Here is a 26174-nt window from a genome sequence, read left to right on the forward strand (position 1 = left end):
GAGCACTAAAACAAAACAATAGAAGAGTTGGAAACAAAAAACACCTTAATTTGATAATTACACCAATGTCTGCATAGAAAACTAGGAGAACCTCTAGAAATTCCATTAGTACCAGTGTAAGAGTTCAGCAAGTCTGTGGATATAAAATCAGCATATAAAAATTAATAACATTCCTACACAATAGAAATAACCAATTAGAAACCATAATAATAAAAGAAGACTATAACACTAACAAAACTACAGGCTAAGTAGAAAAATCGTCCAACAAAAGGTATATATGAACTTTATGGAGAATAAACTATGAAGCAGAATTGAAGGATGTAAAAGATGACCTTAAAGAAATAGACCAAAATATTACATTCATAGATGCACAGTCTCAACATAATAAAGATGTCAGTTCTTCCCAAATTATTTTATAAATTGTATGTAATCCCAGTCAGAGTCACATCAGGGTTTTTTAAGTAAAATTTGCAGACTGCTCCTAAATTTTATATGGAAGATCAAAGTATCAAGAATAATCAAGACCATTTTGAAGAATGAAAAGTAGAAACATACTCTACCAGACAAGATTTATTATAAAGCTGTGGATTGAAAGGGAATACAAAGAAATGAAAATAATTCTTAAGATGGTGAATCTTTAAACATTTTTGTTTGTGATCTTGCTTTTAAAAAAATGTAAACAAATATATTAAAATTTTTTTAAAAAGTAGTGAGGAAGAGGGTCAGCTGGATAGAGGCTGATGGAGAGGAATTGTTACTGAATGACTGCCCAGGAGACAAAAAGAAACACTTCTATTTTGACATGATTGTCAAATAATCACTGTTACTCATTTTAAAAAATATTTATTTATTTGGTTGCACCGGCTCCTTAGTTGTGGCATGAGAACTCTTAGTTGTGGCATGCATGTGGGATCTAGTTCCCTGACCAGGGATTGAACCCAGGCCCCCCGCATTGGGAACGCAGAGTCTTCACCACTGCGCCACCAAGGAAGTCCTACTGTTACTCATTTAAAAAAAGACTTTGGACAGTGGGTGTACCAGAGGTTCCCCCTTACCTGGTCTTGAATCTTTCTCCAAGAGACCCTCAGACTTTTGCCTTATAGAGAGCAGAATAGTGTCTCTGGAGGGAGAGTAAGAAAGTGGTGGGACAGTCAAGTCTTTGGAGTCAGAAGGTCGTGGGTGGGAGTGAACCACAGTTCTGCTTTTGCTCCTTACCTCTGTGATCACTGTGTGGTCTTGTGCAACTGTGAACTAAAACTGCCTGCTAGCATTAGAATTGTGTCTGCCCCCCACCACCAAAAAAAAAAAAAAAAAAAGATAGGTTGAGGTCTTAACTTCTAGTACTTCAGAATGTGACTTTATTTGGAAATAGAGTTGTTGCAGATATAATTAAGAAGAGATCATACTGGAGTAGGGTGGGCCCCTAATTCAATATGATTGGCGTCCTTATAAGAAGACAGTCATGTTAAGACAAACATAGAGGGAGAAGGCCGTGTGAAAGTAGAGGATTGGAGTGATGCGTCTGTAAGCCAAGGAATACTACAGATTGCTGACAGACCACCAGGAGCTAGGAAGAGGCGAGGAAGGAGTTCCCTATGAGTTTCAGAGGGAATGTGGCCCTGCTGACACCTTGGTTTCAGACTTCTAGCCTCTAGAACTGTGAGGCAATAAGTTTCTGATTTTATAAGCCACTCAGTTTGTGGTACTTTGTTACGGCAGCCCTAGGAAATTAATAGACTGTTTAAACCTTGGTTTTCACCTGTAGGTAATGGGGATAATATTATTTAGGGCTGATTGAGAGCAGTTAAGTGAGGTACTGTATGTAAAATGATATTAAGTATGGTAGCCAGTTAGTACAGGAGAGCTGCTATTACTATTATTTTTATTACTATCATAGTTATAATTTTCTTCCACACTTTCTCTTAATAGATTTGTCTTACTGGATTGTATGTTGTTTCCCTTGTAGGCTGAATATAAAAAAGCTGTAACCACGAATCAGTGGCACCGCAGATTAGAGTTTCCGAGTGGGGAGACAATTGTTATGCACAATCCAAAGGTAGTGATGTTGTTTAAGATATTAAAGTGTTTAGGTTTTTAAAAATAATTATTTTACTGAATGTTTGATAAATGTTCATTTTTACTCTGCAGTAGGGATATATTTATAACTAGTGCATTGCTTTTAAGTTTACTACAGTTCATATCAATGATAGAAACTAAAATGAAATTTAAATTTGTCTCATGAAGTTTCTGTTTATGGTAACACAGTAGCTGAAGCTTAGTATGCATCGTTGAAGTTAAGCTTGATAAATTTTTGTACTTGATCCAGGCTCAGCAGACTTTCCTGTGAAGGGCCAGAGAGTAAATATTGAAGGCTTTGTAGGCCATGTAGTCTCTGAAAGCAGCTACAGGCAGTATGTAAGCCAATGGGCCTGGCTATTTTCAATAAAATGTTATTTATAAAAACAAGTGGTGGGCCAGGTTTGACCTGCAGGCAATAGTTTGCCTACCTTGCCCTTGATGATGGTTTGTTTCAACTTTTAAAATAAAAATAAGTTCTTCCTCTTTATTTGTATCATCTCTGGAAACCTTTCTTGTTTTTTTAAAGATATTGGGTGCGGTGTTTAGAGTCTTCCATTTATCATCCTTAACCTCTCTAAGCTCCAGGTTCCTCACTCGCAATAAATAAGATTTACCCCCCAGGGTCATATTTTTGATGAAGTGAGGTAATTTATGCAAAAGCATTTAGCATAATGCTAGTAATATGGTAGTTTCTCAGAACATAGGCTATTTATTACAGAAAAGTGTAAAAGAAAAACAAAAACCTATATTCTAACCACCTCTATAGTCCTTACTGTTGTTAAAATAAGTAAAAATAAAAACATTCGTATGCCATCAAAGTTTAAACAGTATAAAAGGGTATCAAATGAAAAACAAAAGCCTCTTACCTCTACATTCCCCTAGTTTTGCCCCTTAATGGTAACCACACTTACCCTTTTGTTTTTTAATTTTTTTTTTAACTTTTTTTTATATAAGCACACAAAATTTTACATACCATCTTGCATGCATTCGTTTTTTTGGGGGAGGTGGAAGGTTAATGTTAAACTATTAATTTATTTTATTTTTTAATTGAAGTATAGTTGACTTATAATATTATATTTGTTTCAGGTGTACAGCATTGCGATTCAGTAGTTTTACAGATTATACTCCATTAAAAGTTATTACAAAATAATGGCTATAATTCTCTGTGCTGTATAATATATCCTTGTTGCTAACCTATTTTATACGTAGTAGTTTGTGTCTCTTAATTGTAAACCTTGTTGCTAACCTATTTTATACGTAGTAGTTTGTTGCTAACCTATTTTATACGTAGTAGTTTGTGTCTCTTAATTCCATACCCCAATCTTGCCCTACCCCTTTCCCTGTCCCTACTGGAACCACTACTTTGGTTTTTTTTTTTTAATCTGTGAGTCTGTTTCTGTTTTGGTATCTATTGATACATCCGTTTTATTTTTTAGATTCCACAAATAAAGTGATACACAGTATTTGCCTTTCTCTGACTTACTTCACTACACACATTTTCTAGGTCCATCCATGTTGCTGCAGATTGCAGAATTTCATGCTTTTTATGACTGAGTAATATTCCATCGTGTGTGTGTGTGTGTGTGTGTGTGTGTGTGTGTGTGTGTATATGTATGTGTACCACATCTTCTTTATCCATTTGTCTGTTGATGGACACTTGGGTTGCTTCCATATCTTGGCTGCTGTAAACTGTGCTGCTATGAACATTGGGGTTTATTCCCGGGTATTTTATTCTTCTTTTTTTTTTTTGGGCCGTGTTGCACAGCTTGTGGGATCTTAGTTCCCCAACCAGGGATCGAACCTGGGCCCCTGGCAGTGCAAGCCCACAATCCTAACCACTGGACCACCAGGGAGTTCCCCCTAGGTATTTTATTCTTCATGATGAGATTTTAAGCAGGATTGTCTTTTTTTGCTTTCTCTTTCTGATAGTTCATTTTTAGTGTATAGAAAAGCAACAGATTTCTGTATACTAATCTTGTATCCTGCAACTTTACTGAATTCATTTATCAGTTCTAATAGTTTTTTGGTGGAGACTTTAAGGTTTTCTATATATAGTGTCATGTCATCTGCAAATAGTGACAGTTTTACTTCTTCCCTTCCAGTTTGGATACCTTTTATTTCTTTTTCTATGACTGCTGTGGCTAGGACTTCCAATACTATGTTAAATAGAGGTGGCAGGAGTGGGCATCCTTGTCTTGTTTCTGAATTTGGAGGAAATATGATCAGCTTTTCATCACTGAGTGTGCTGTTAGCTGTGGGTTTTTTCATAAATGGCCTTTACTATGTTGAGATATGTTCCCTCTGTACCAACTTTGATGAGAGTTTTTTTTTTTTTTTACCATGAATAGATGTTTAATTTTGTCAAATGCTTTTCTGAATCTGTTGAGATAATTGTGATTTTTAATCCTTCCTTTTGTTAATGTGTGTATCACATTAATCAATTTGCAAATGTTGAACCATCCTTGCATCTTTGGAATAAATCCCACTTGATCATCGTGTATGATCCTTTTTATATATTGTTGGATTCGGTTTGCTAATTTTTTGTTGACAGTTTTTACATATACATTAAAGATATTGGCCTGTAATTTTCTTTTTTTTGTAGTGTGTTTGGTTTTGGTATCAGGGTAATTGTGGCCTCATAGAATGAATTTGGGAGTGTTCCCTCTTCAATTTTTGGAATAGTTTGAGAAGGGTAGGTATCAGCTTCTCAGCTCTTCTTTATATGTTTGATAGAATTCCCATGGGAAGCTCTCTGGTCCTGGACTTTAGTTTACTGGGAGTTCTTTTTATTAGAAATTCAGTTTCACTACTAGTGATTGGTCTGTTCAAATTGTCTGTTTCTTCTTGATTCAGTCTTGGCAGGTTGTATGGTTCTAGAAATTTGTTTCTTCTAATATGTCCAATTTGTTGGCATATAACTGTTCATAGTATTCTCTTACGGTTTTTTTTGTGTCTCTGTGGTATCAGTTGCTATTTCTCCTCTGTCATTTCTTATTTTGTTTATTTGGGTCCTCTCTCTTTTCTCCTTGGTAAGCCTGGCTAAAGGTTTATCAGTATTGTTAATTTTTTTCAAAAAACCAGCTCTTGGTTTCATTGATCTTTCCTGTTGTTTTTTTTTTTTGGTCTCAATTTTATTTATTTGCTCTCTGATCTTTATTAGTTCCTTCCTTGTGCTGACTTTGGGCTTTGTTTGCTCTTCTTTTCCTGATTCCTTTAGATGGTAGGTTAGGTTGTTTATTTGAGATTTTTCCATGTAACACTGGACTAAATTTAATACAGTTGATTTAACAGAATAGTATATGTCTTCCTGAAAAGTGGTAGGTAAATCCGTTTTGGACATTGAAATTGAATTTGCACGTTGTTATTTAGAGGATTTTGCCTTATATGTATTTATAAAACAAGGATTCCTCTACTTCTTTTATTTCTTATGTGTAAACCTGAATTTTTTTTTTTTTTTTTTTTGCGGTACGCGGGCCTCTCACTGTTGTGGCCTCTCCGGTTGCGGAGCACAGGCTCCGCATGCACAGGCTCAGCGGCCATGGCTCACGGGCCCAGCCGCTCCACGGCATGTGGGATCTTCCTGGACCTGGGCACGAACCCGTGTCCCCTGCATCGGCAGGCGGACTCTCAACCACTGCGCCACCAGGGAAGCCCTGTTTGTTATATTTTTAAATCAAGGCATACTACCTCTGATTTAGTTGTATTATTTTCCAACATAAGCATTCGAAATAATGGTATTGATTTACTTAGTTTTAATGGTTACTGAACGCTAACAGGACTGTTACAAAATTGATTTTGGAGGAACAGTACAAGTATCTGATTATAAACTATACTATGAAGTAGTTTATTATGTATTTAGCTTATAGTGGGAATGAATTTGATAGTGAGCTCTGTCATAATCCTTCTCTTGTATCTTGAAGGTTATTGTTCAGTTCCAGCCCTCATCAGTGCCAGATGAATGGGGGACCACACAAGATGGACAGACAAGGCCCAGGGTTGTAAAGCGTGGAGTTGATGATAACCTTGATGAAATTCCTGATGGTTCGTACAGTTTGTTTAGGACTAAGGTCATTTTTAGACTTCTCTATTTTAGAATGATGAAAAAAGGAAATAGTTATTAGGATTACCTGCCATAACATGCAGAAATCAGCTAGGTTGGCACAGATCTTTCCTTTTTATTACTTTTATATCTGTTTGTTCTTTAATTTAGAATTCTGTTGAAGGTGCACAAATCATGTAATATAGATTCTAAAATATATATTGTTGTGAAGAAGCACTTTGCTGTTGAAACTAGGCTTTTGGCAATATTTTTGGGCTTGTTTTGTCATGCCTCAACTAGTTTGTATTACTTTAGTGCAGGAGTGGTGAATTTTTTCTGCAAAGGGCGAAGTAGTAAATATTTTAGGCTTTGCAGGCCATGCAGACTCTGCTGTATCTCTGCTCAACTCTGCCATTGTAGTGTGAAAGCATTTGTATGCAAACAAATGGGCCTAGCTGTGTTGCAATAAAACTTTATTTATAAAAACAGGCAGTGAGCAGGATTTGGAAATAAATGTAGTCATATTATGAATCTGTATGAAATAACCAGAGTAAAATAGTAGATTTAACTTGGAAATGTTCATGTATAGTATGTGTGAATCTAACAAAGAGAAGGATTTTGGGAAAAGATTTTGAAGGTTTATATTGGCAAGTGGAATCTCCATGTGGGGCTTAGTGCCCTGGGGAGTTCTGAAGAAATTACAAGGTTATGGAGCCTCTATAGGTACAAAACTGATGATCATCATTGGCTCATAGCTTCTGGGATCACACATGGCCTGCTTCCTCCACTCCTTGGTCTAGTTCACTGTTATTTGCCAAAAGGTGGACTTTGAGCTGCGTTCATCTGATTTTGGCAAGTTTATGATGACAAAAGGGGTATTGAATATTGCTATTCAATTAAGAAAACCTAAACAGTCCCCAGCTTGTGTGTGTGTGTGTGTGTGTGTGTGTGTTTGTATGTATATATGCATGGATGAATGTCTGTCTTTCTTTATTTTGCAGGGGAAATGCCTCCGGTTGACCATTTGGTGTTCATAGTGCATGGCATTGGACCTGTGTGTGACTTGCGCTTTAGAAGTATTATTGAATGTGGTAAGCGTTAGTCACTTTATTTCATGAAATGATTGGAGAACTACTAGAACTTTTAAACCTTAATTTTTAAGATGGTTTCCAGCTGTATACTGTTGGCTGAGGGACTGTAAGAGGAGATTTAAATGATCACTGGGCAATACTACTTTGTACTTCATTTGCTCTTATGACATTTATAACTCATAAAATCCTAGATTGTGAAGAATTAGAAGGGATCTTGGAAATAATTTAGCCTTTTTGACAACCTCTGCCTGAGCACTTCCAGCCACTAGGAGCACCTGTGCGTTGAACTGATTTATGGTGAATTAGTTGTGAGAAGTTGTTTAAAGGAACTGTGAATCTGCCTGGTTTACTTAAATTTTGGAAGTTTTATTTTTATGTTTGTAGTAATAGTTCATATTTATTGAATACTTGGTATGTCCCAAGTATCTTGCATGAGTTGTATCATTTAACCCTCACAATAACCCTTTGGGCTGTAGGTGCTGTTACTGTTATCTTTACTATTAGGTGAGGAACTGAGGCCCAGAGGATGAGTTAACCTCTCCCGTGTCACGGTCTGTAGGTTCTGGAGCAGGTAATTTGATTCCAGAGTCTACCCACAGTGCATTTCTGCCTCCCAGTAATGGTAGTTGAGCTAATGTTTTTCAGTCATTTATATATTCCTGTAAAATAATGAAACATGAACAAGAACTTCCGAAAGGTTGGTTTTTTTTCTTTTTTGGACTGATTTTGTCATCTTTTTTTTTTTTTTCTTGAAAAGTTTGTGTTATAAAAAATACTGGCATAAAAGAGGTAATTGCTAACTACTTAATCAAGCTAGGAAAATTTAATCAAGTTAATTTGTCTTCCCTGATTTATTTTTTTACATCTTTATTGGAGTATAATTGCTTTACAATGGTGTGTTAGTTTCTGCTTTATAACAAAGTGAATCAGTTATACATATACATATGTTCCCATATCTCTTGCGTCACCCTCCCTCCCACCCTCCCTATCCCACCCCTCCAGGCGGTCACAAAGCACCGAGCTGATCTCCCTGTGCTATGCGGCCGCTTCCCACTAGCTATCTACTTTACGTATGGTAGTGTATATATGTCCATGCCTCTCTCCCGCTTTGTCACAGCTTACCCTTCCCCCTCCCCATATCCTCAAGTCCATTCTCTAGTAGGTCTGTGTCTTTATTCCTGTCTTACCCCTAGGTTCTCCATGACATTTTTTTTTCTTAAATTCCATATGTATGTGTTAGCATACGGTATTTGTCTTTCTCTTTCTGACTTACTTCACTCTGTATGACAGACTCTAGGTCTATCCACCTCATTACAAATAGCTCAATTTCATTTCTTTTTATGGCTGAGTAATATTCCATTGTATATATGTGCCACATCTTCTGTATCCATTCATCCGATGATGGGCACTTAGGTTGTTTCCATCTCCGGGCTATTGTAAATAGAGCTGCAATGAACATTTTGGTACATGACTCTTTTTGAATTATGGTTTTCTCAGGGTATATGCCCAGTAGTGGGATTGCTGGGTCATGTGGTAGTTCTATTTTTAGTTTTTTAAGGAACCTCCATACTGTTCTCCACAGTGGCTGTATCAATTTACATTCCCACCAACAGTGCAAGAGGGTTCCCTTTTCTCCACACCCTCTCCAGCATTTATTGTTTCTAGATTTTTTCATAATGGCCATTCTGACTGGTGTGAGATGATATCTCATTGTAGTTTTGATTTGCATTTCTCTAAAATTTTTTTTTTTTTTTAAGTGGATGATTTTAGGGTGGTTTCTCTCAAATTGCTGCAGACACATTTCAAGAAATCTTTAGATGATCGGAAAGTAAGCAGAGTGGAATTCCTTCCGGTTCATTGGCATAGTTCCTTGGGTGGGGATGCCACAGGTGTTGACAGGTTTGTGGATTTTGATGGCTTGGTTTTCAGATTAGTCAAACTTAGATTCAAATTTCAAACTATAGTATAAAGTAGTTTATTATGACTTCAACAGATACACTTAAAAACTTTATATACTTGTTCTGACATATGATTAAACACTTAAGTTTATGTGCTACTTTGTGTGTGTGTGCACGTGCACGTATATACGTACATACGTATGTGTGTATTCCTACTGTAAATATTTAAGAGAATCTAAGAAACTTAAGCTGGTTTTAGAATACTGATCTATAGTGGTTCACACATGGGGCTGTCCTGTACACTATAGGATGTTTAGCAGCATCCTAGGCTTCTACCCTCTAGATAAGAGTAGCACGACCTTACCCTTAATTTAACAACCAAAAATGTCTCTAGTCATTGCCAGATGTCCCCTGGGGATAAAATCGCCCCTGGTTGAGAACCACTGATTATTGTTTCTCAGTGGAGACTCTTCTGGCAGGACAGTTCTGTGTCATGTAAGACTGTTGTGTGTATTGTAGGCCATTTAATATCCTTAGTCTAAATGCCAGCAGCACTTACCAGGCACTGTGACAACTAAAAATGCCTCCACTCAATTTGGAATGCTTCCAGTTGGGAAGCACAGATTTAGAAAATATTTATGCTGGGGACACAGGGCTAATGACATACTTGGATTTTAGTGAACATCATGATGTTTCAGGGCACATGCTTTAATAAAACTAATGCTACAAACATTCTGTTCTCTCCATGTGAAGCCCTGTTATGGGGGTGCTTTCTCTCTCTTTGGGTATTCCTGAAGTATGGCCATTCTCAAATCAGGAGAGATTTTCATTCCATTAAGCTCCTTTTTTTACTTCTTCATTCTCTATTGTCCTGGCCACCCACAATTTTTGTCAGGTATCCTGATTTCCAGTAAAGTGGAAGAATAATGGAAGAGTAGGCTTTCCTCTTTAAAAATGAATTAAAAATCTTCGCTTATTTTATATGATAACTTCAGAGAATCCCCAAGTTCATAGTATAGTTATAGGCACAAATGACAACTTCTTTGGTTTATCTTGATTTGTTTACAGTAACTGTCTATAAAATCAACTCATAATTAGTCTGTGGGATCTTTTTTTACTTAGTGTATTTTCAGGATTCAAAATTGAAACTTTTAAAAACCGATAAATTTAAGGTGCTTACTGACTAAACATACTTCTTTTTCTTTCTGAACAGGAATATTAAGAAAATCACTTTACCAAGTATTGGTCGGTTTCGTCACTTTACTAATGAAACCTTGCTAGACATTTTATTTTACAACAGCCCCATCTACTGTCAGAGGATTGTGGAGAAAGTGGGATTGGAGATAAACCGTCTGTATGCACTCTTCATGAGTCGGAACCCAGACTTCAAAGGAGGGGTCTCTGTTGCTGGTCACAGTTTAGGTAAAACTTCCAAATATCCACATTTTAAACACAATTTTTGTTGAGTCATCCCTGCTTTCAATGTGAGTGACATTGTTAGTTCAAGATTTAGAATTATAGATTTTAAGTTTTATAAAGGGTAGAAATGAATGCTTTGAGTTTACATTCTGCCTTATTTGCCTTTCATGTTACCTAGGAATGCTTTATATTTTAATTTATTCTACTACTTGGTAAAACGAGAATATTGATTATCAGATCTTGATTAACATCTAACTTTATGTGACTTCTGCTTGGGACTTTGAACAAAAAAAAGGAGGAGAATTTATTTAGTGTTATAAAAGCACCTAGTACATTATAAAGCAAAATGCTTCTTTTTTTTTTAAGGTTCTTTAATATTGTTTGACATCCTGTCTAATCAAAAAGATTTGAATTTATCAAAGTCTCCTGAGCCTTTAGCTGTTGCTAATGGAGTTGTGAAGCAGCCACATTTTCAGGAAAAGCAGGTATGGCCCAATTGACCTCTAGATTCAGAGTTGGAGCTGAAGAGTTTTCCACAATCTGAACTGATTCTATGTAACAAAATACCCTGAGCTTTAGGAGTGCAATGGAATCATAGAGCTCATTATTTGAGTTTCTCACTCGTCTTCCTTATGTATTATAAATTTAAATGTGAGAGACAGTTTATGGTTTCTTTAAAAAATGTGAAGTAAATTATTGTAGGAAATGGGAGCATGCGTGATTTAAAATATACTTTTTCAGAATATTCAAACTTTGGATAGCAAACTGCCAAAAATTATGATTTGTGTATAGGACAGAATTAAGATTTTTCCATAGATCAGAAGACATTTTATGGGAACTTTGTAATGTTCTCCCAACTTTTTTTTTGAAAGATACCTGAAGAGCCAAAGCTGACGTTGGATGAGTCTTGTGACCTTGATGTTGAAAATGAAGAAGTCCTGACTTTGCAAGAAACTCTGGAAGCACTTAGCCTCTCTGAATACGTTAGCACTTTTGAAAAGGAAAAGATTGATATGGAATCTCTGGTACTGATGATAGTTTGATTCATTTTTGTCTAAAATGGTTTTTCCTTTGTATGAGATTGAAAATTAATAAGATTTAAACACTTTTACATCACAGTGCATTCAGATAAGGCAGAGACTTAAACGTTTAAAAAAAATTGAAAAAAACAGGAGAACTTTTTTTAATAATCTGGGAAGGCTTTTCTAAGTATGACATAAAACCCAGAAGCCATAATGGAAAAAAAATTGCATAGCAGGGGATGGCATAAACAACATCTAAAGGCCAACAAAAGGTTAAGAAGACTGTTTGCAACACACATTATAAACAAAGGGTTTATTTTCTTATTATTCAAAGTTTCTATAAGTTAGTTACACAAAGACCATCAACACAATAGGAAAATAGGCAAAGAATATGAACAGATGATATTCAGAAAAGAAAATAACAAATGACTTCTTATCATATGAAAACTCTTGAGAGAAATATAAATTAAAAGTGCAGTGAGGGACTTCCCTGGTGGCGCAGTGGTTAAGAATCAGCCTGCCAATGCAGGGGACAGGGGTTCGAGCCCTAGTCTGGGAGGATCCTGCATGCCTCATAGCGGCTGGGCCCATGCGCCACAACTGCTGAGCCTGCACTCTGGAGCCCGTGAGCCACAACTGCTGGGCCCGTGCGCCGTGGCTACTGAGGCCCTCGTACCTAGAGCCTGTGCTCCGCAGTGAGAGGAGCCACCACAATGAAAAGCCCGCGCACCACAGTGAAGAGTAGCCCCCACTCGCCGCAACTAGAGAAAGCCCGCTCGCAGCAACGAAGACCCAACGCAGCCAAAAATAAATAAATAAATTTATTAAAAAAAAAAGTGCAGTGAGGTTTTTTTAACCTATTAGTTTGGCAAGAATATTAAGGGTTTGATATTAATATACTGTGTGGCCAGGATGAGGGGAAATAGGAGCTGATGATACTTTGATTCATTTTTGTCTAAAATTGTTTTTCCTGTGTATGAGGAAAGAATTCTGTACAACATGCATGTATTTTCTGTTAAAAATTAAAAGAATGGGGCTTCCCTGGTGGCACAGTGGTTGGGAGTCCGCCTGCCGATGCAGGGGACACGGGTTCGTGCCCCGGTCCGGGAAGATCCCACGTGCCACGGAACGGCTGGGCCCATGAGCCATGGCCGCTGAGCCTGCGTGTCTGGAGCCTGTGTTCCGCAACAAGAGAGGCCACAACCATGAGAGGCCCACGTACCGCAAAAAAAAATTAAAAGAATGACTTAGATGTGGAGGCCTAAAATTTTACAGCCTAAATTAATTCATGATTTAAAAAAAATTACCTGAGGCTGGGGACAGAAAAGAAATTAACTTTAAACAAATTGGATATTCAGTTGCCTTAGATGATACGGTTTCTTTTCATAATTTCCTTTTTTTAAATTTCAGTTCATGTATCATTAGATTGACTAATTAATGTGCTTGTTTTCTTTTAAAGCTTATGTGTACAGTGGATGACCTGAAGGAAATGGGGATACCACTTGGACCCAGGAAGAAGATAGCTAACTTTGTAAAACATAAAGCAGCCAAACTGGTAAAGTTCATCTCTGCACCTAAAAGAAAAAACTCATCTGTGACTAGCTTGTTTATATTTTGGAAGTTTTTGTTAATACCATCATGGTTAGGTCAGCTACTGTGCTCTCTGCCCAAGGGCACAGTAATGGAGTTGATGGAAGGCCTGACTTGGGAGTCAGCCAGAACTGGATTCAAATTCCGATTAAATGCCAATTCCTGGTTTTCCTGGGGCTGAGCAAATTCCGGGATGAAGGACTTTCAGCCTTAGAATTGGTATTTGAGAATTTCCCAGTGCAACAACTGGGTAAGTCCTGGACAAAAAGATGACTTGGTCACCCTGATTCCCAGTTCAACCACTTATTAATTACATATTCACGAGCAATCTGCTTAACTTTTCTGGTCTGTGGTTTCCTTCATTTATAAAACGGGAGTGATAATGCCTTCCTTATAGGATTGCAGTGAGGATGAAGTAATGCATGTGTAGCTTATCATCCAATAAATGTTAGCACATTTTCTCTTTTCCCAGTCCTTCTCACCATCTAAAGAGATAAGAAGGAACACGGATACATTTCATTAATTAATAACCAGAAACAAAAAGTTGTCAACAATCCAAATCAGAGCAATAACAGCAACAACTAGAAAACATTGCAAAAGAATAAAACTATTGGGAATAACTCGTTTAATTTTCATTAAGTTAACTTCACAGAGATTTTCTGTATACTTAGAAAAATTAGGTAGCACTTAGGGTGGCTATTTTATTTGTATTGTATTAACATGGTCTTCGTTGATCCTTCCATCTTTTGAACTTCTGTGGTTCTTTAATTTGTGTTACTTCTTTGGAACTTAACATATGCCACTTCTTTATATGTAATATGACTGTAAAGTCATAGGACTGATTTGTTATGATTAGCTTAAGCAATTGAGTTGTTCTGTATTTTATGAGTATATGTTTTAGATCAGGCATGCGCTGAGTTCTTGGGATTTGGAGATGAACTGAGGGTATGCTGTCTAGTTAGGGGGAGAGATTTGACCACAGATGATGCATCAGTGCTGCTTGTGCTGTCAGAGCCAGGTGAGGCCTGCCCGGGAGAGAAGGGGCTGGGGCTGGTGAGAGAAGACTTCTCCAAGGTGTTGGTACTTGAGCTTGAAGGAAGGGTAGGGCCAGGGGAAATGGCCTTCCGGTAGTGGGCAAGTGTTTTTCTGCAGCGGAAGCAGCAGTCGAGCTGAGAATAAGGTAGAGCACAGGGTTCCGAGGGCCTGAATGGCAGATGTGGCAGATTTCAGTTAATGAGGGAGTGGTCCGCAAACACGTTCTTATGGCTGTGAAAGTCATGGTGCTTTTAAACTAACATCATGAAATGCTTACTTACTTATTAATTTTTATCACAAATTATGATTTAGCACCAAATCATCTGTTTAGCCTAAAGTTTAATTTTTACTTCAGAAATGTTAAAATTGAAAACTATGTGCTGTAAGTCACATAAAATTTCAACCATGAGCAAATGTGCTTATAATAAGTGAGTTTTTAGACATATTGATTCCTTCCTGGTTTTTCCATTAATATTTGCTGTCGGCTAGGGCCTACTGGCTGATAAGGAGTATTAAAGGAAAAAACAATTGGAACAAATCTTAAAGCTGAGACAATTCTGTTATCAACTTGAATTTTACGTTAATTTTGTGTGTGTGTGTGTGTGTGAACTGGGCCACATTTTTAGCAGCAGTGTAAACCACTGGTTCAGTTCTAAGGGGACATGGTGTGAGAACCACTGCTGTAGGTCAGTGGAGCAATGAGGGCAGTTCCATGACTGGGCTGGTGTTTTAGGGAGTTCACTTGGTTACGGTGCGGGGATGGAGTTGGAAGGGCATGAAGCTAGAGGCTGTTAGGAATCTCCAGGCATAGTCACTGTAATTATGCAGTGACTGATTGAGAGATGATAGGGGTGTAATAGGAAATGGAAAAGAAAGGTGCAACTCAAAACACATTTTAGACACAGAAATAGTGTTTTTGATGGTTGATTGAAGGCGACAATGAAGATTGAGTTGAGAGGCAACATCTCTGGTGAGCCCAGTGGTCACACCAAAACCATGATGCAGGCGTGCCAATGTTGTTCCTTTCCGCCAGGCTGTGTTCTCCAAGTGTGAGCACGTTCATCTCCATGTGCACATCAGTGAAGCACAGGCCTGTAAAAACACAAAAAGAACAAATGAGAAGCTATGTTTCCAGGTCCTACATCTGTCCCTGATTTTATTTTGTAAATAAAAGGAAAAAAAGTAGGAAAGTATTCTACAGTTCTTGAAGAATCTCTAGAAAGAGCCTGGTTTGGCTCCTGTAGTGGCTTGGATATATAAGTAATGGCATTATAAGAATGTTTTGAAAGGAGTAAAACTATAAAGTCATCTTATTTTTTAAACTCAAAAGTAATTGCCTCTGGATGAACCGTGAAACTTTCTCAGCCGTGTTGCCATTGATTGCTGTTATTCCTAGTTAACAAGGTGCTGCCAGATCACTAATAAGATAAAAAGGTGTGTCCTATTGATTTAGTGTAACCGAAATAATGGAACCAAAGTTAGTTAGCTTGTTATTTTAATAAAGAGGTCAAATATTTGTGGCCTGAGCTTTTCTTTCCCCTTTGTAAGCCATCTTATTCATTTTCCTTTGAAAAGGAATAATTTTTAGTGCTGGGAATATTGATACTCAAGTATGTGTATTTTGGCTCACTTTGTTTTAAAGTTATAGCATGTGTCTAGGAGGGGAAACAGAACAGCAGTTCGCAGTAGGACAGTTGAGGATCTGTTTAGACAGCCCTCTTAGCAATTTAGATTGTTAAGTTCTATGAGTATAGTGGGAGGTACTTGCAAGTGAGAAAGCAAATTTAAACTGAAGAACCTTGAACATGTTCTTCATTTTGGGTTTTAGGTTTAATCTTGTGGTTCCTCCAAAGGGCAGAGATAATGAAGCCTTCCAAGACTTTAATGGTGGAATCAGTTCCCAGCTGGCTGGTGGAGAGTTTTCTTTATTCTGTATTGCCTTTGAATTAACCAGTTGGACTTATTTCCAGGTTTCCTAGTATTTGGAATTTATTGATAGACAAGACCAATTTGGCCAGCTGTTTTGTTTAGGCACTGTCAGTAGGTGTTCTTTTTTTTAAAATTATTTAATTTTTGGCTGCGCCATGAGGCTTGTGGGATCTTAGTTCCCCAACCAGGGATTGAACTCAGGACCACGACAGTGAAAGCGCCGAGCCCTAACCACTGGACCACCAGGGAATTTCCTGTCAATAGCTATTTAAACAGAGACTTAACACAGTCATTCACCGCTTGGGGAATGAGGGCCAGTGAATGAATCCACCATGACGGTTGTTCACATTCCCTTGACGTTGTTGCTGCTGTATCAAGGTGTGATCACAAACCCACACGAGCAGATTTTATCTCATTACTACAGAGGTACGCCTGATCTAGAGACGCTCCCAAGAATTTTCTTTGCTTATTTCTGAAATGCATAGATCTTGAGTATTCACTACAGTAAGTTTTGACAATTTTTGCGGCTGTGTAATCACCAGCTAAAACAAGAACTAGACATTTCTGTCACTCAGATAGTTCTCTCATGCTTCTTTCTGGTCCACTCCTCCTCCCATACAACTACTATTCTGAATTTGATCACTATAGGATAGTTTTGCCTGTTCTAGAAGTTTATATAAATGGAACCAACACTGTACACTCTTTTGTACCTAGCTTCTTTTACTCAAAATAGTGTTTTTGAAATTCATATAATTGTTGTTTTATTTGCAGTTTACTCCTTTTTATTTCTAAATAGTTATTCCATTGTATGAATGCACCACAGTATGTTTATCTGTTCTTCCCAGAATGCTTTTGAGGAAAATTTGTCAGTGGCTCCGTGTAGACATAATGGTGTAAAGATGTTGAATGAATAAATTTCTCTTAAGTTACACGTCTTTATAGGAAGTATATATTTTACAGTTATATAAAGTACTTCTAAATTATCTGGCTAAAGTTGAGATCACAAAGGAAGAAGTCAGCATTTTTAAAAACTTTAGTAAAATTTTAAATTACATAGAAAAGTGGAGAGCAAAGAATATACTAATAGCAAATATTTAGATTTAACTGTAGCTGTTTTGCCACATTTTGCTTTTGTTCTTAATTTTCTTTTTCTTAAGAATTTTAAAGTAGATTATAGACATCATGGTATTTTTTTCCTTAAATATTTAGTATGTATGTCTAAAAGGACATTTCCCTAATAATCACAATACCATTATTATGCCTAAGAAATTACTAATCATTCCTTAATATTGATATAGATATTTCATAGTGATAGCTGATAACTTTTTTCCCCTCAGTTCTATTATGAAAATTTGGTATTTCACAGGAACAGAAAAAAGCATCAGAAAAGAAGGCAGTGATGGCTGCTTTGACAAAAGGACAAGAGGAAAGTGCTCAGAAAGCTAAAGAAATGGCTTCTCCGCCCTCAGAATCTAATGAGTCCAAGAGGAAACTCCCACTCGGAGTCTGCGTTTCTTCTGTGCACGTTGATTATGAGTCTTTTGAAGTTGGCACTGGACAGGTAAGTTAACGTATTGACTTGGGCCATGTATTTTATGTTGGAATCACATATCTGTATTATTTGGGTTAGCTTTAGATTCTTTAAATATTTATTCAACAGTTTTTTTTGGTTGAGGGGAGAAAACTGAATTTCTCTTAATAAAAATTGTATGCTTCTTTCACAATGTTGGAAATGAGGGACTGAATGTGTACTGAACATATCACCTAGCTTTTGAAATTGTCCTTATTCAATTTTTTTCACCCCTCATAATTTTATAGCATTAGTGTCTTAGCCACTAGCAATGGAAGTGGTGATAGTTAGAAAATTATTTTCAGGGTATAGTTAAACTTCTGTGAGAGATGCTTGCTGCATTCCCTCAATTTATGTTTTTTATTACTCATAATTCTTCCCTGGGGGAAATATTCCTGTAAAAACCTACCAAGTAGTTTATAATGCTGCATTTAATGATATATTGTTTCTCAATGGCTTAAAAGTATTAAAATCTTTTTAGACAATATTACTTTCAGTATATTTATAGTTGTTTATATGGTTCCATTCTCTTAAGTGAGTTCATGACTGATTTAAAGAAGGCAGGAAATGTTATTGGATGTTTGCTATAGCCTGTTCAAGCTTTTAAGCCTAACTCATCCATAAAATTTGCATTTTATTTATTTATTTATCTATCTATCTATTTAGGCTGTGTTGGGTCTTCGTGGCTACGCGTGGGTTTTCTCTAGTTGTGGTGAGCGGGAGCTACTCTTTGTTGCGGTGTGCAGGTTTCTCATTGTGGTGGCTTCCGTTGTTGCAGAGCACGGGCTCTAGGCACACGGGCCCTCGAGCACAGACTCAGTAGTTGTGGCGCACAGGCTTAGTCGCTCCACGGCACGTGGGATCTTCCCGGACCAGGGCTCGAACCCGTGTCCCCTGTATTGGCAGGCGGATTCTTAACCACTGCACCACCAGGGAAGCCCCAAAATTTGCATTTTAAAAATGTCTTTTTTTTAAACATGAGCAAACTTGAACAGATTCTAGCAAATTAAAGGCAGGTATTTCTTCACCTACCTGTGAAGGTTGGAGTGTCAGAGTTGTGGAACCAGGGGCTCTGCGCCATCAGGACACTCTCACCTGCTTGCCTCTCCCTGGGAGTTGGCCTTCTTTTCCGGTGAACCTGGAATGGTGGGTGTCAGTGGCTCTGGGCTCATCTCCTTATAGCTTTATTACCATAAGAGGTAAAGGAATGTACCCCGATAGGTCCAATTAGGAAACTTTTAAGAAGGGATTTTATTTGACCTCGTTTGAGTCTCAAGTCCATTCTGGACCAATTCTTGTTGCCTGGGGAATGGGGCATGGTTGATTGACCCAGCCCAGGTCACATGCCATCTCCTTTGTTACCCAAAGTGTTGTGGTAATCCACAGTGTGCATCATTCATTGCCAGAAAGCCAAGAAATACTGATTTAAGCAAAAGAAGAGGGGAAAAAAAAATCTCTTAACCAGGACTAATCACCATTAGCAGTTTGAACAAGGCCTTCTACACTTTTATTTGAGCATATATTTACATATATATTTTAACAAAAATGGGAAATACTAGAATATCATACATATCTTCCTTGACTCACGATGGGGTTATGTCCTGATAAACCTATTGTAAATTGAAAATATCCAAAGTGAAAAATGCATTTAATATACCTAACCTACCCAACATCATAGCTTAACCTCATCTACCTTAAACGTGCTCAGAACACTTAACATTAGTCTATAGGTGGGCAAAATCATCTAATACAAAGCCTATTTTATAATAGGCTGCCATATAACAAAGTATCACAAACTGGGTGGTCTTAAGCGCCAGAAACTTATTGTCTCACAGTTCCGCGACTGAGGTGTCAGCAGGACCTTCTTCCTCTGAAACCTGTAGAGGCATCCTTCCTTGCCTCTTTCTAGCTTCTGTTGGTTTGCCGGCAGTTGTTAGCATCCTTTGGCTTCTGTGTTCATCACTCCAATCCTCCATCTTCACATGGCAGACTCCCTTTGCCTTCACATCATCTTTCCTGTGCATGCCTGTCTCTGTGTCCAGATTTCTCCTTTTTATAATAACATCAGTCATATTGGATTTAGGGCCCACTGTAAGTGGCCTACCTCCAAGTAAGGCCTGAGGTAGTGGTACATTTCTCTTTTGGAGGGAACACATTCAACCCATAATGTTGGACATGTAGGCAATTTTTCATTCTTTTAAGCAATCCAGTGATAAACAGTTTTAAACCAATTTTCTGTGTACATTTTTTATCTTTCTTTCAGTTAAATAACTGGAAGTATTTATAGCTGGGCCAGAGGACGTGCACATGAGAATGTTAATAGTTATTGCTGCTTGCCCCTGGAAAGGTTGTGCCGGTTTGTACTCAACTGGCAGTTTATAAGATTGATTGCCTCTCTCTCCTCTCCCTCACTAGTACTGATATTATCATTCTCCTTTAAAAATATGTAGTATTCTTACTTGTGTAACTTCTTCTAAAGAAATAATTTTTTACATGAAAATAGATTTTAATTTTTTAGTATTTCATTTATATCTTTGATAACTGTATCTCACTGTATTTCTTTGAGCACTAGAGAGGTTAGATGTTTTATCACCTATTTTTTAGGGTTTTTTTTGTGTGTGTGATGTGCTGGTTTACTATTTTTCTATCGGGTTGCTTTTCTCTTACTGATAGTTAAGAATTTATATATTAAGGATTTTGGCCCCTTGATGTAAATATTTTTTCCAGTTTATAAATTTTTTTAACTTTGTTTTTTCTTCTCTTTTTTTTTTCTGGAACTGGGGGAAGATACATAATCTTGAGAGTATTTTGTGGCCCTCATCAGTAGCAGAAACTATTGAATTTGCAAATATAAGGGCAAACAAAGGGATGTGAAGTCGAGACTTTGTTAGAAGGGCAGCCTAGTTAGTAGAAAGAGCATTGGTTTGGGAGTTAGAAATCCTCATTCTGCCACTCACTGTGTGCTCCTGGGTAAGTGACACCACCTATTTGGGCTTCACTGTCTTCGTCTGATAAGCGGGAACGAGGGTTCCTGCCATGCCCTTCGCTCTCAGTGGACCTCTGTCATGCACTTGGATTATGCCATTCATTGTTCTTCATTCTCAGGATACTAAAATGATGAAGACTCATATTCTGTCACTGAGCAACAAACAAAAGAGCTTTGTAACTTATAGAGTGCTGTCCGAATGTGGGTGCTTTCTCTCACTCTAGGCAGCTCTCAGTGAACTGAGACGTTTCCCCCAAACGAGCTCTTTTGGGATAAATCACATTTCTTTTTTTTTTTTAAACATCTTTATTGGAGTATAATTGCTTTACAATGGTGTGTTAGTTTCTGCTTTATAACAAAGTGAATCAGTTACACATACACATATGTTCCCATATCTCTTCCCTCTTGCATCTCCCTCCCTCCCACCCTCCCTATCCCACCCCTCTAGGTGGTCACAAACCACCGAGCTGATCTCCCTGTGCTATGCGGCTGCTTCCCACTAGCTATCTGTTTTACGTTTGGTAGTGTATATACGTCCATGCCACTCTCTCGCTTTGTCACAGCTTACGCTCACATTTCTAATGGAAAGAAACAAGCCTAATGAATGAGGATGGTAGTTATAATAGAAGTAACAGTCATTGGATGCTTAAAATATGCTAAGCACTTTATGTGGATTAGGTTATTTTTCAACCACATTATGAGTTTGGCATTGTTATGATCCCCATTTTACAGATGAGGAAACTGAGGTGGAGGCAAGAGAGGTTAAGAAACTTGCCCAAGGTCAGTCACACAGTGGGGAATGGAGTCAGGATTCAAACCCAGGCAGTTTGATTCTAGAGTCTGTAGTTTTGACCACATTTATAACTAAAATATAATGCTTCCATACACTATATATTTTATGGTTTTTACTTACTTCTTACTTACTTTTTTACACAGTAAGTAAAAGTATAGTCACAGGATGTATTAGTATGTAAAGATTTCAAAAGGAAATTTTTTGGTCCTTTTCAGCTAGCAGCGGCTGTCTGTGACTGATATCAGCACCGTAAGCCACACCTTGAGGGGCATCAGCTATATTGGGATGCTTTTAACTAAGTGCAGTTCCAGTTTGAACTTTTGAATTTTGTATTACATGACATTGGAATGACCATCTTTCATTGTTTTCTGATCCTTTCTAGGTTTCTGTTGTTTACAACTCCTTAGACTTTGAACCAGAGATTTTCTTTGCCTTGGGATCTCCAATTGGTATGTTTCTCACTATTCGAGGAGTGGATAGTATAGATGAGAACTACAGGCTTCCTACCTGCAAAGGGTTCTTCAATATTTATCATCCAGTGAGTGAACTGCATTTACTTCTATTTTGAAGAAGACGAAGCGCCAGTCCTCTTTATCCTAATAGATTCTCAGATTCTTATTTCTTAGGAATTAATACTGATTTTGATTTTGTACAACTCAGCTCTCTGACCTAAAAAATACAGTCTGATACTTTCCGATAAACTTTTCTACCAAAAAGACTTTGTTCAAGGAAATAATTTTCTTGCTTTGCTTGCCAAGTAATTTTACCCGGAAACTTGGAATTCTTCTTATAATTACCAGTATTTGAATAAGGTGTGAAAAGAAAATCAAAATCTCTGGTTTGCCAGATACCTGTTTTCTCACTCAACTAAGATATATAACTCAAAACAGCTTTTCATAGATTTCTAATTCTTCTATTTGTAGCTTGATCCAGTGGCATATAGATTAGAACCTATGATTGTACCAGATTTGGACCTAAAAGCAGTTCTCATTCCGCATCACAAAGGCAGAAAAAGACTTCATTTAGGTAAAAAGCAAATACTATAAAAACTTGTTTCCTTCCTGTCATTTTGTAATCTGTCATTTGTAATGAATTGTGTCCTTCCTGTCATTTGTAATGAGTTATGAAAATTTTAACACTAAGTTATTTATTTAAATGCCTACATTGTTCAGAACATGTTTACTAATTATTTGCAGGAGCTGTAAAGTTATGAATGAGTTCCTTCTCCTTAATGATTTCTCCTTGATAACTTTCTAATTGTTGACATAATAAGGAATGGAGAAAGTTGGTAATAAAGTGATGAGGTGCATAGATTTTGATAGAATTTGGTTATAGTTTTTGGAATTGGGAAGCAAAGTAACTTTTGAACTAATGACCAAACCATCAAGAAATAAAAATTTGATGATAAGTCAAGCAAGCTGTTTTTTCCTTGCTAACTAAACAAACTTTTCCTATTAAAAAAATTCATTAAACAAAATGGATTGATAATAATTCCAAGTAGGGTTTAGGTTTCTTTTATGCCCACTAATGGTGTATAGTACTTCTTATCCATAGGTTTAAAAGAAGGAACAGTGATCATGCCCTCTTATTTAAAATATCTTTCTTTTTTTTTCTAACGTTGCACCATGCTTTATAAACACAATTAACTCTTTTGAAGTTAAATGAGAAATTTGATATGCTAAGACTATGAATTCATATATTTTTTATTAGACAAAAGCAGAAAAGGTGAAGGGGCAGGAGTTCCTTCATTTTTAAATTAGAAGTTTAAATTGTGGTTATATCAGAATCTCAAATTCTCAAAACCATTTCCAATACGTATTAGAAAAACAATCATCTTTTTAGTATTGTGGGCCCATTTTTTAACTTACAGTAAAAATAAAGCACATAAATGTGCTTATTACATTTTTATGGTATTTGAACTCCTTTTTTTTTTTTTTTTTTTTTTTTTTTCGGTACGCGGGCCTCTCACTGTTGTGGCCTCTCCCATCGCGGAGCACAGGCTCCGGACGCGCAGGCTCAGCGGCCATGGTTCTTGGGCCCCGCCGCTCCGCGGCATGTGGGATCTTCCCGGACCGGGGCACGAACCCGCGTCCCCTGCATCGGCAGGCAGACTCTCAACCACTGCGCCACCAGGGAAGCCCTGAACTCCTTTTTTTTTGGTGAGAGGAAATGTATAGGTTTAGGCTGGATCAAGTTTAGTTGTCAAAAAAAAAATGACAGAATAAGACTCCTCAAAACATTTTAATACGTTGGAAGTTCTTGGCTGAGAAACTCCATATATTTGACATTTAAGAGAAGAGTAGGAAGAGATATGGGAACATATGTATATGTATAACTGATTCACTTTGTTATAAAGCAGAAACTAAAACACCATTTTAAAGCAATTATACTCCAATAAAACTGTAAAAAAATAAAAAAAAAATAATTAAAAAAAAAAAGAGAAGAGTGAGAGGTCTTATCCTGTCTGAGAACAGTATAACTTTTGTTTTAATTTTTGTGGTGCAGAATTTAACCCAGTAACTAATAACTTGATATGTCATCTTAATCTCTTTAGAGTTGAAAGAAAGTCTCTCTCGTATGGGATCTGATTTGAAGCAGGGTTTCATTAGCTCTCTGAAAAGTGCTTGGCAGACATTAAATGAGTTTGCCCGTGCTCATACCTCTTCAACTCAGCTGCAAGAAGAATTGGAGAAGGTAGCCAATCAAATCAAAGAAGAAGAGGAAAAGCAAGTAGTTGAAGGTAAATTTGACATTTGAGGCATTTTCCAGTACAAATATTATTTGTGAACATAGCACACATAAATTATTTGATGATGGTTTTCCATTGTAGTCTTTTTTGTTGAAGTGTAGAGGCTCTTCCTATAAAGGAAGATCAGGATAAACTGTACTTCAAAATGCATGTCATCCTTTTTTTTTTACTAGGTTTTGGGCTCATAGTTGCTGAACCTTTTACTCTGCAGGCTTAAAATTTTGTTGAGATTCATAAGGCCAGAGTGGAATGTTAGAGTGGAGAACTAAGTTAGTATTCAGGCATCTGAATGACCCCCTGTGAGAAATGTTCTCCTGGTACTGTGTCGTTGTAGACTGTACACCTAATGTCAGGTCGTTGTGCCGTGATGTTTTTGATTCTTTCAGATTCTAATTCTATTTCCTTTCTTTCTACAACGCTCTCTCACCCCTTTTCTTCAAAACTTCTGTCGGCTCGTTGGCTCTTTCTCCTCTGTCTCGGGGAACCAGCCCCTCTTCCCCTGGCTCTTTGGAGGAATGGGAAGTGAGCCTGGTAGTTCCCCAGGTTGCTACGTGTGTCAAGCAATATTCTCTTGAGCCCAGAAGGTCAGCTAAAGTCAAAGGATAATGATTAAGTGATTGACTTTGATATTGAAATGGTTTAAATTCTAGCAGAAAAGACTGTTGAAAGTCCAGATTTTTCCAAGGATGAGGACTACTTAGGAAAGGTTGGAATGTTAAACGGAGGCCGCCGAATTGACTATGTTCTTCAAGAAAAGCCAATAGAGAGTTTTAATGAATATCTTTTCGCTCTTCAGAGTCACTTATGCTATTGGTAAGTATTTTCATCTTTGATAACATTCATGTGGCCTTTACGTTGCAGCACATACAGCAGTTTTAGTGAGGTTCTTGCTGATTTACCATTTGCAATTGGAATGCCCATATATTCAAAATCAGTATTTTCCCCCTTTAGTTTAGTTATCCACAAGATGGCAGCATGTCATCTGCCTTTGACCAAAGGCCTTTGGTACTTGCACACCGTTTTTGCAGGGATGCCTTTCACAGAATGGGAATGGTAGGGACTTTGAAAGCCATCCTTTTGTGTATCCTCCGTCACCAAGGAGAACTGCAGCACAGCTATTTTGGAGCTGATTGGTATTCATCCAGTTTTTAAGGACAGCTCTGAGATTACACTACTTTATTTTCATTTGCCCTCCTTAGGTAGAATTGAATAGAACCAAAGCTGCATTCTCCATCTTTATGCATAGAGGTTAATTTCTTTCTTTTTTTAAAAAAATTAATTAATTAATTTATTTTTGGCTGCATCTTCATTGCTGCGTGTGGGCTTTCTTCGTTGGGGTGCGTGGGCTTCTCATTGTGGTGGCTTCTCTTGTTGCGGAGCACAGGCTCTGGGCACGTGGGCTTCAGTAACTGTGGCACGCGGGCCCAGTAGTTGTGGCTCACGGGCTCTAGAGCGCAGGCTCAGTAGTTGTGGTGCATGGGCTGAGTTGCTCCACAGCATGTGGGATCTTCCCAGACCAGGGCTCGAACCCTTGTACCCCTGAATTGGCAGGCGGATTCTTAACAACTGTGCCACCAGGGAAGTCCTAGAGGTTAATTTCTAATTATCTCTTAAGTAAATGTGCTTTTCTTTGTAATAGGGAATCTGAAGATACTGCCCTGTTATTACTTAAAGAAATTTATCGAACAATGAGCATTAGTCCAGAGCAGCCCCAGCATTGATTGGACTTCAGCTTCACTGTGTGAGTTTATCTTTATTGTGTGTATAAATTCTGAATGTTTCATTCTGAAGCCTCTTTTATGGAGTTGATGTTGACTATAATTTTTTCTTTTTTCTGTTTCCTCTGAGTGTTTTTCTTTCTTTCTTTCTTTCTTTTTTTTTAAATTCAGAGTAGAGACATTAAGGAACCGAACTCACAATACCTTAAAAAAATAGAGGTTTATTTTTCTTACATAACAGGAAGGGTTCGTCTGT

The 26174-nt window shown here is 37.5% G+C and overlaps 1 protein-coding gene and 1 non-coding gene across 5 annotated transcripts in view; one reads left to right on the plus strand and one right to left on the minus strand.

Annotated features, from left to right (window-relative positions):
* SEC23IP (SEC23 interacting protein) overlaps positions 1-26174 on the plus strand; it is a 68683-nt gene that overhangs the window by 12392 nt on the left and 30117 nt on the right. For 3 of the 4 annotated variants that reach the window (XM_029245387.1, XM_029245386.1, XM_029245385.1), the window contains exons 5-18: positions 1967-2056; positions 6000-6120; positions 7120-7209; positions 8967-9108; positions 10321-10529; positions 10893-11011; positions 11399-11551; positions 13008-13103; positions 17469-17663; positions 21834-21989; positions 22375-22477; positions 24006-24191; positions 24851-25013; positions 25840-25941. In XM_029245387.1, coding sequence (XP_029101220.1) covers positions 1967-2056; positions 6000-6120; positions 7120-7209; positions 8967-9108; positions 10321-10529; positions 10893-11011; positions 11399-11551; positions 13008-13103; positions 17469-17663; positions 21834-21989; positions 22375-22477; positions 24006-24191; positions 24851-25013; positions 25840-25921 — 1905 coding nt within the window. In that variant the 3' untranslated portion in view covers positions 25922-25941. The remainder of the gene's footprint in view (positions 1-1966; positions 2057-5999; positions 6121-7119; positions 7210-8966; positions 9109-10320; positions 10530-10892; positions 11012-11398; positions 11552-13007; positions 13104-17468; positions 17664-21833; positions 21990-22374; positions 22478-24005; positions 24192-24850; positions 25014-25839; positions 25942-26174) is intronic. The other variant, XM_029245388.1, reaches the window with a different exon arrangement.
* Positions 3860-3932, minus strand: TRNAA-UGC. Its single transcript has one exon. It is a non-coding gene; the product is annotated as a tRNA-Ala (tRNA).

Source organism: Monodon monoceros, unplaced genomic scaffold (assembly GCF_005190385.1).
Source record: "Monodon monoceros isolate NGI ecotype Baffin Bay Population unplaced genomic scaffold, NGI_Narwhal_1 Super_Scaffold_4, whole genome shotgun sequence".
Classification (NCBI taxonomy): domain Eukaryota; kingdom Metazoa; phylum Chordata; class Mammalia; order Artiodactyla; family Monodontidae; genus Monodon; species Monodon monoceros.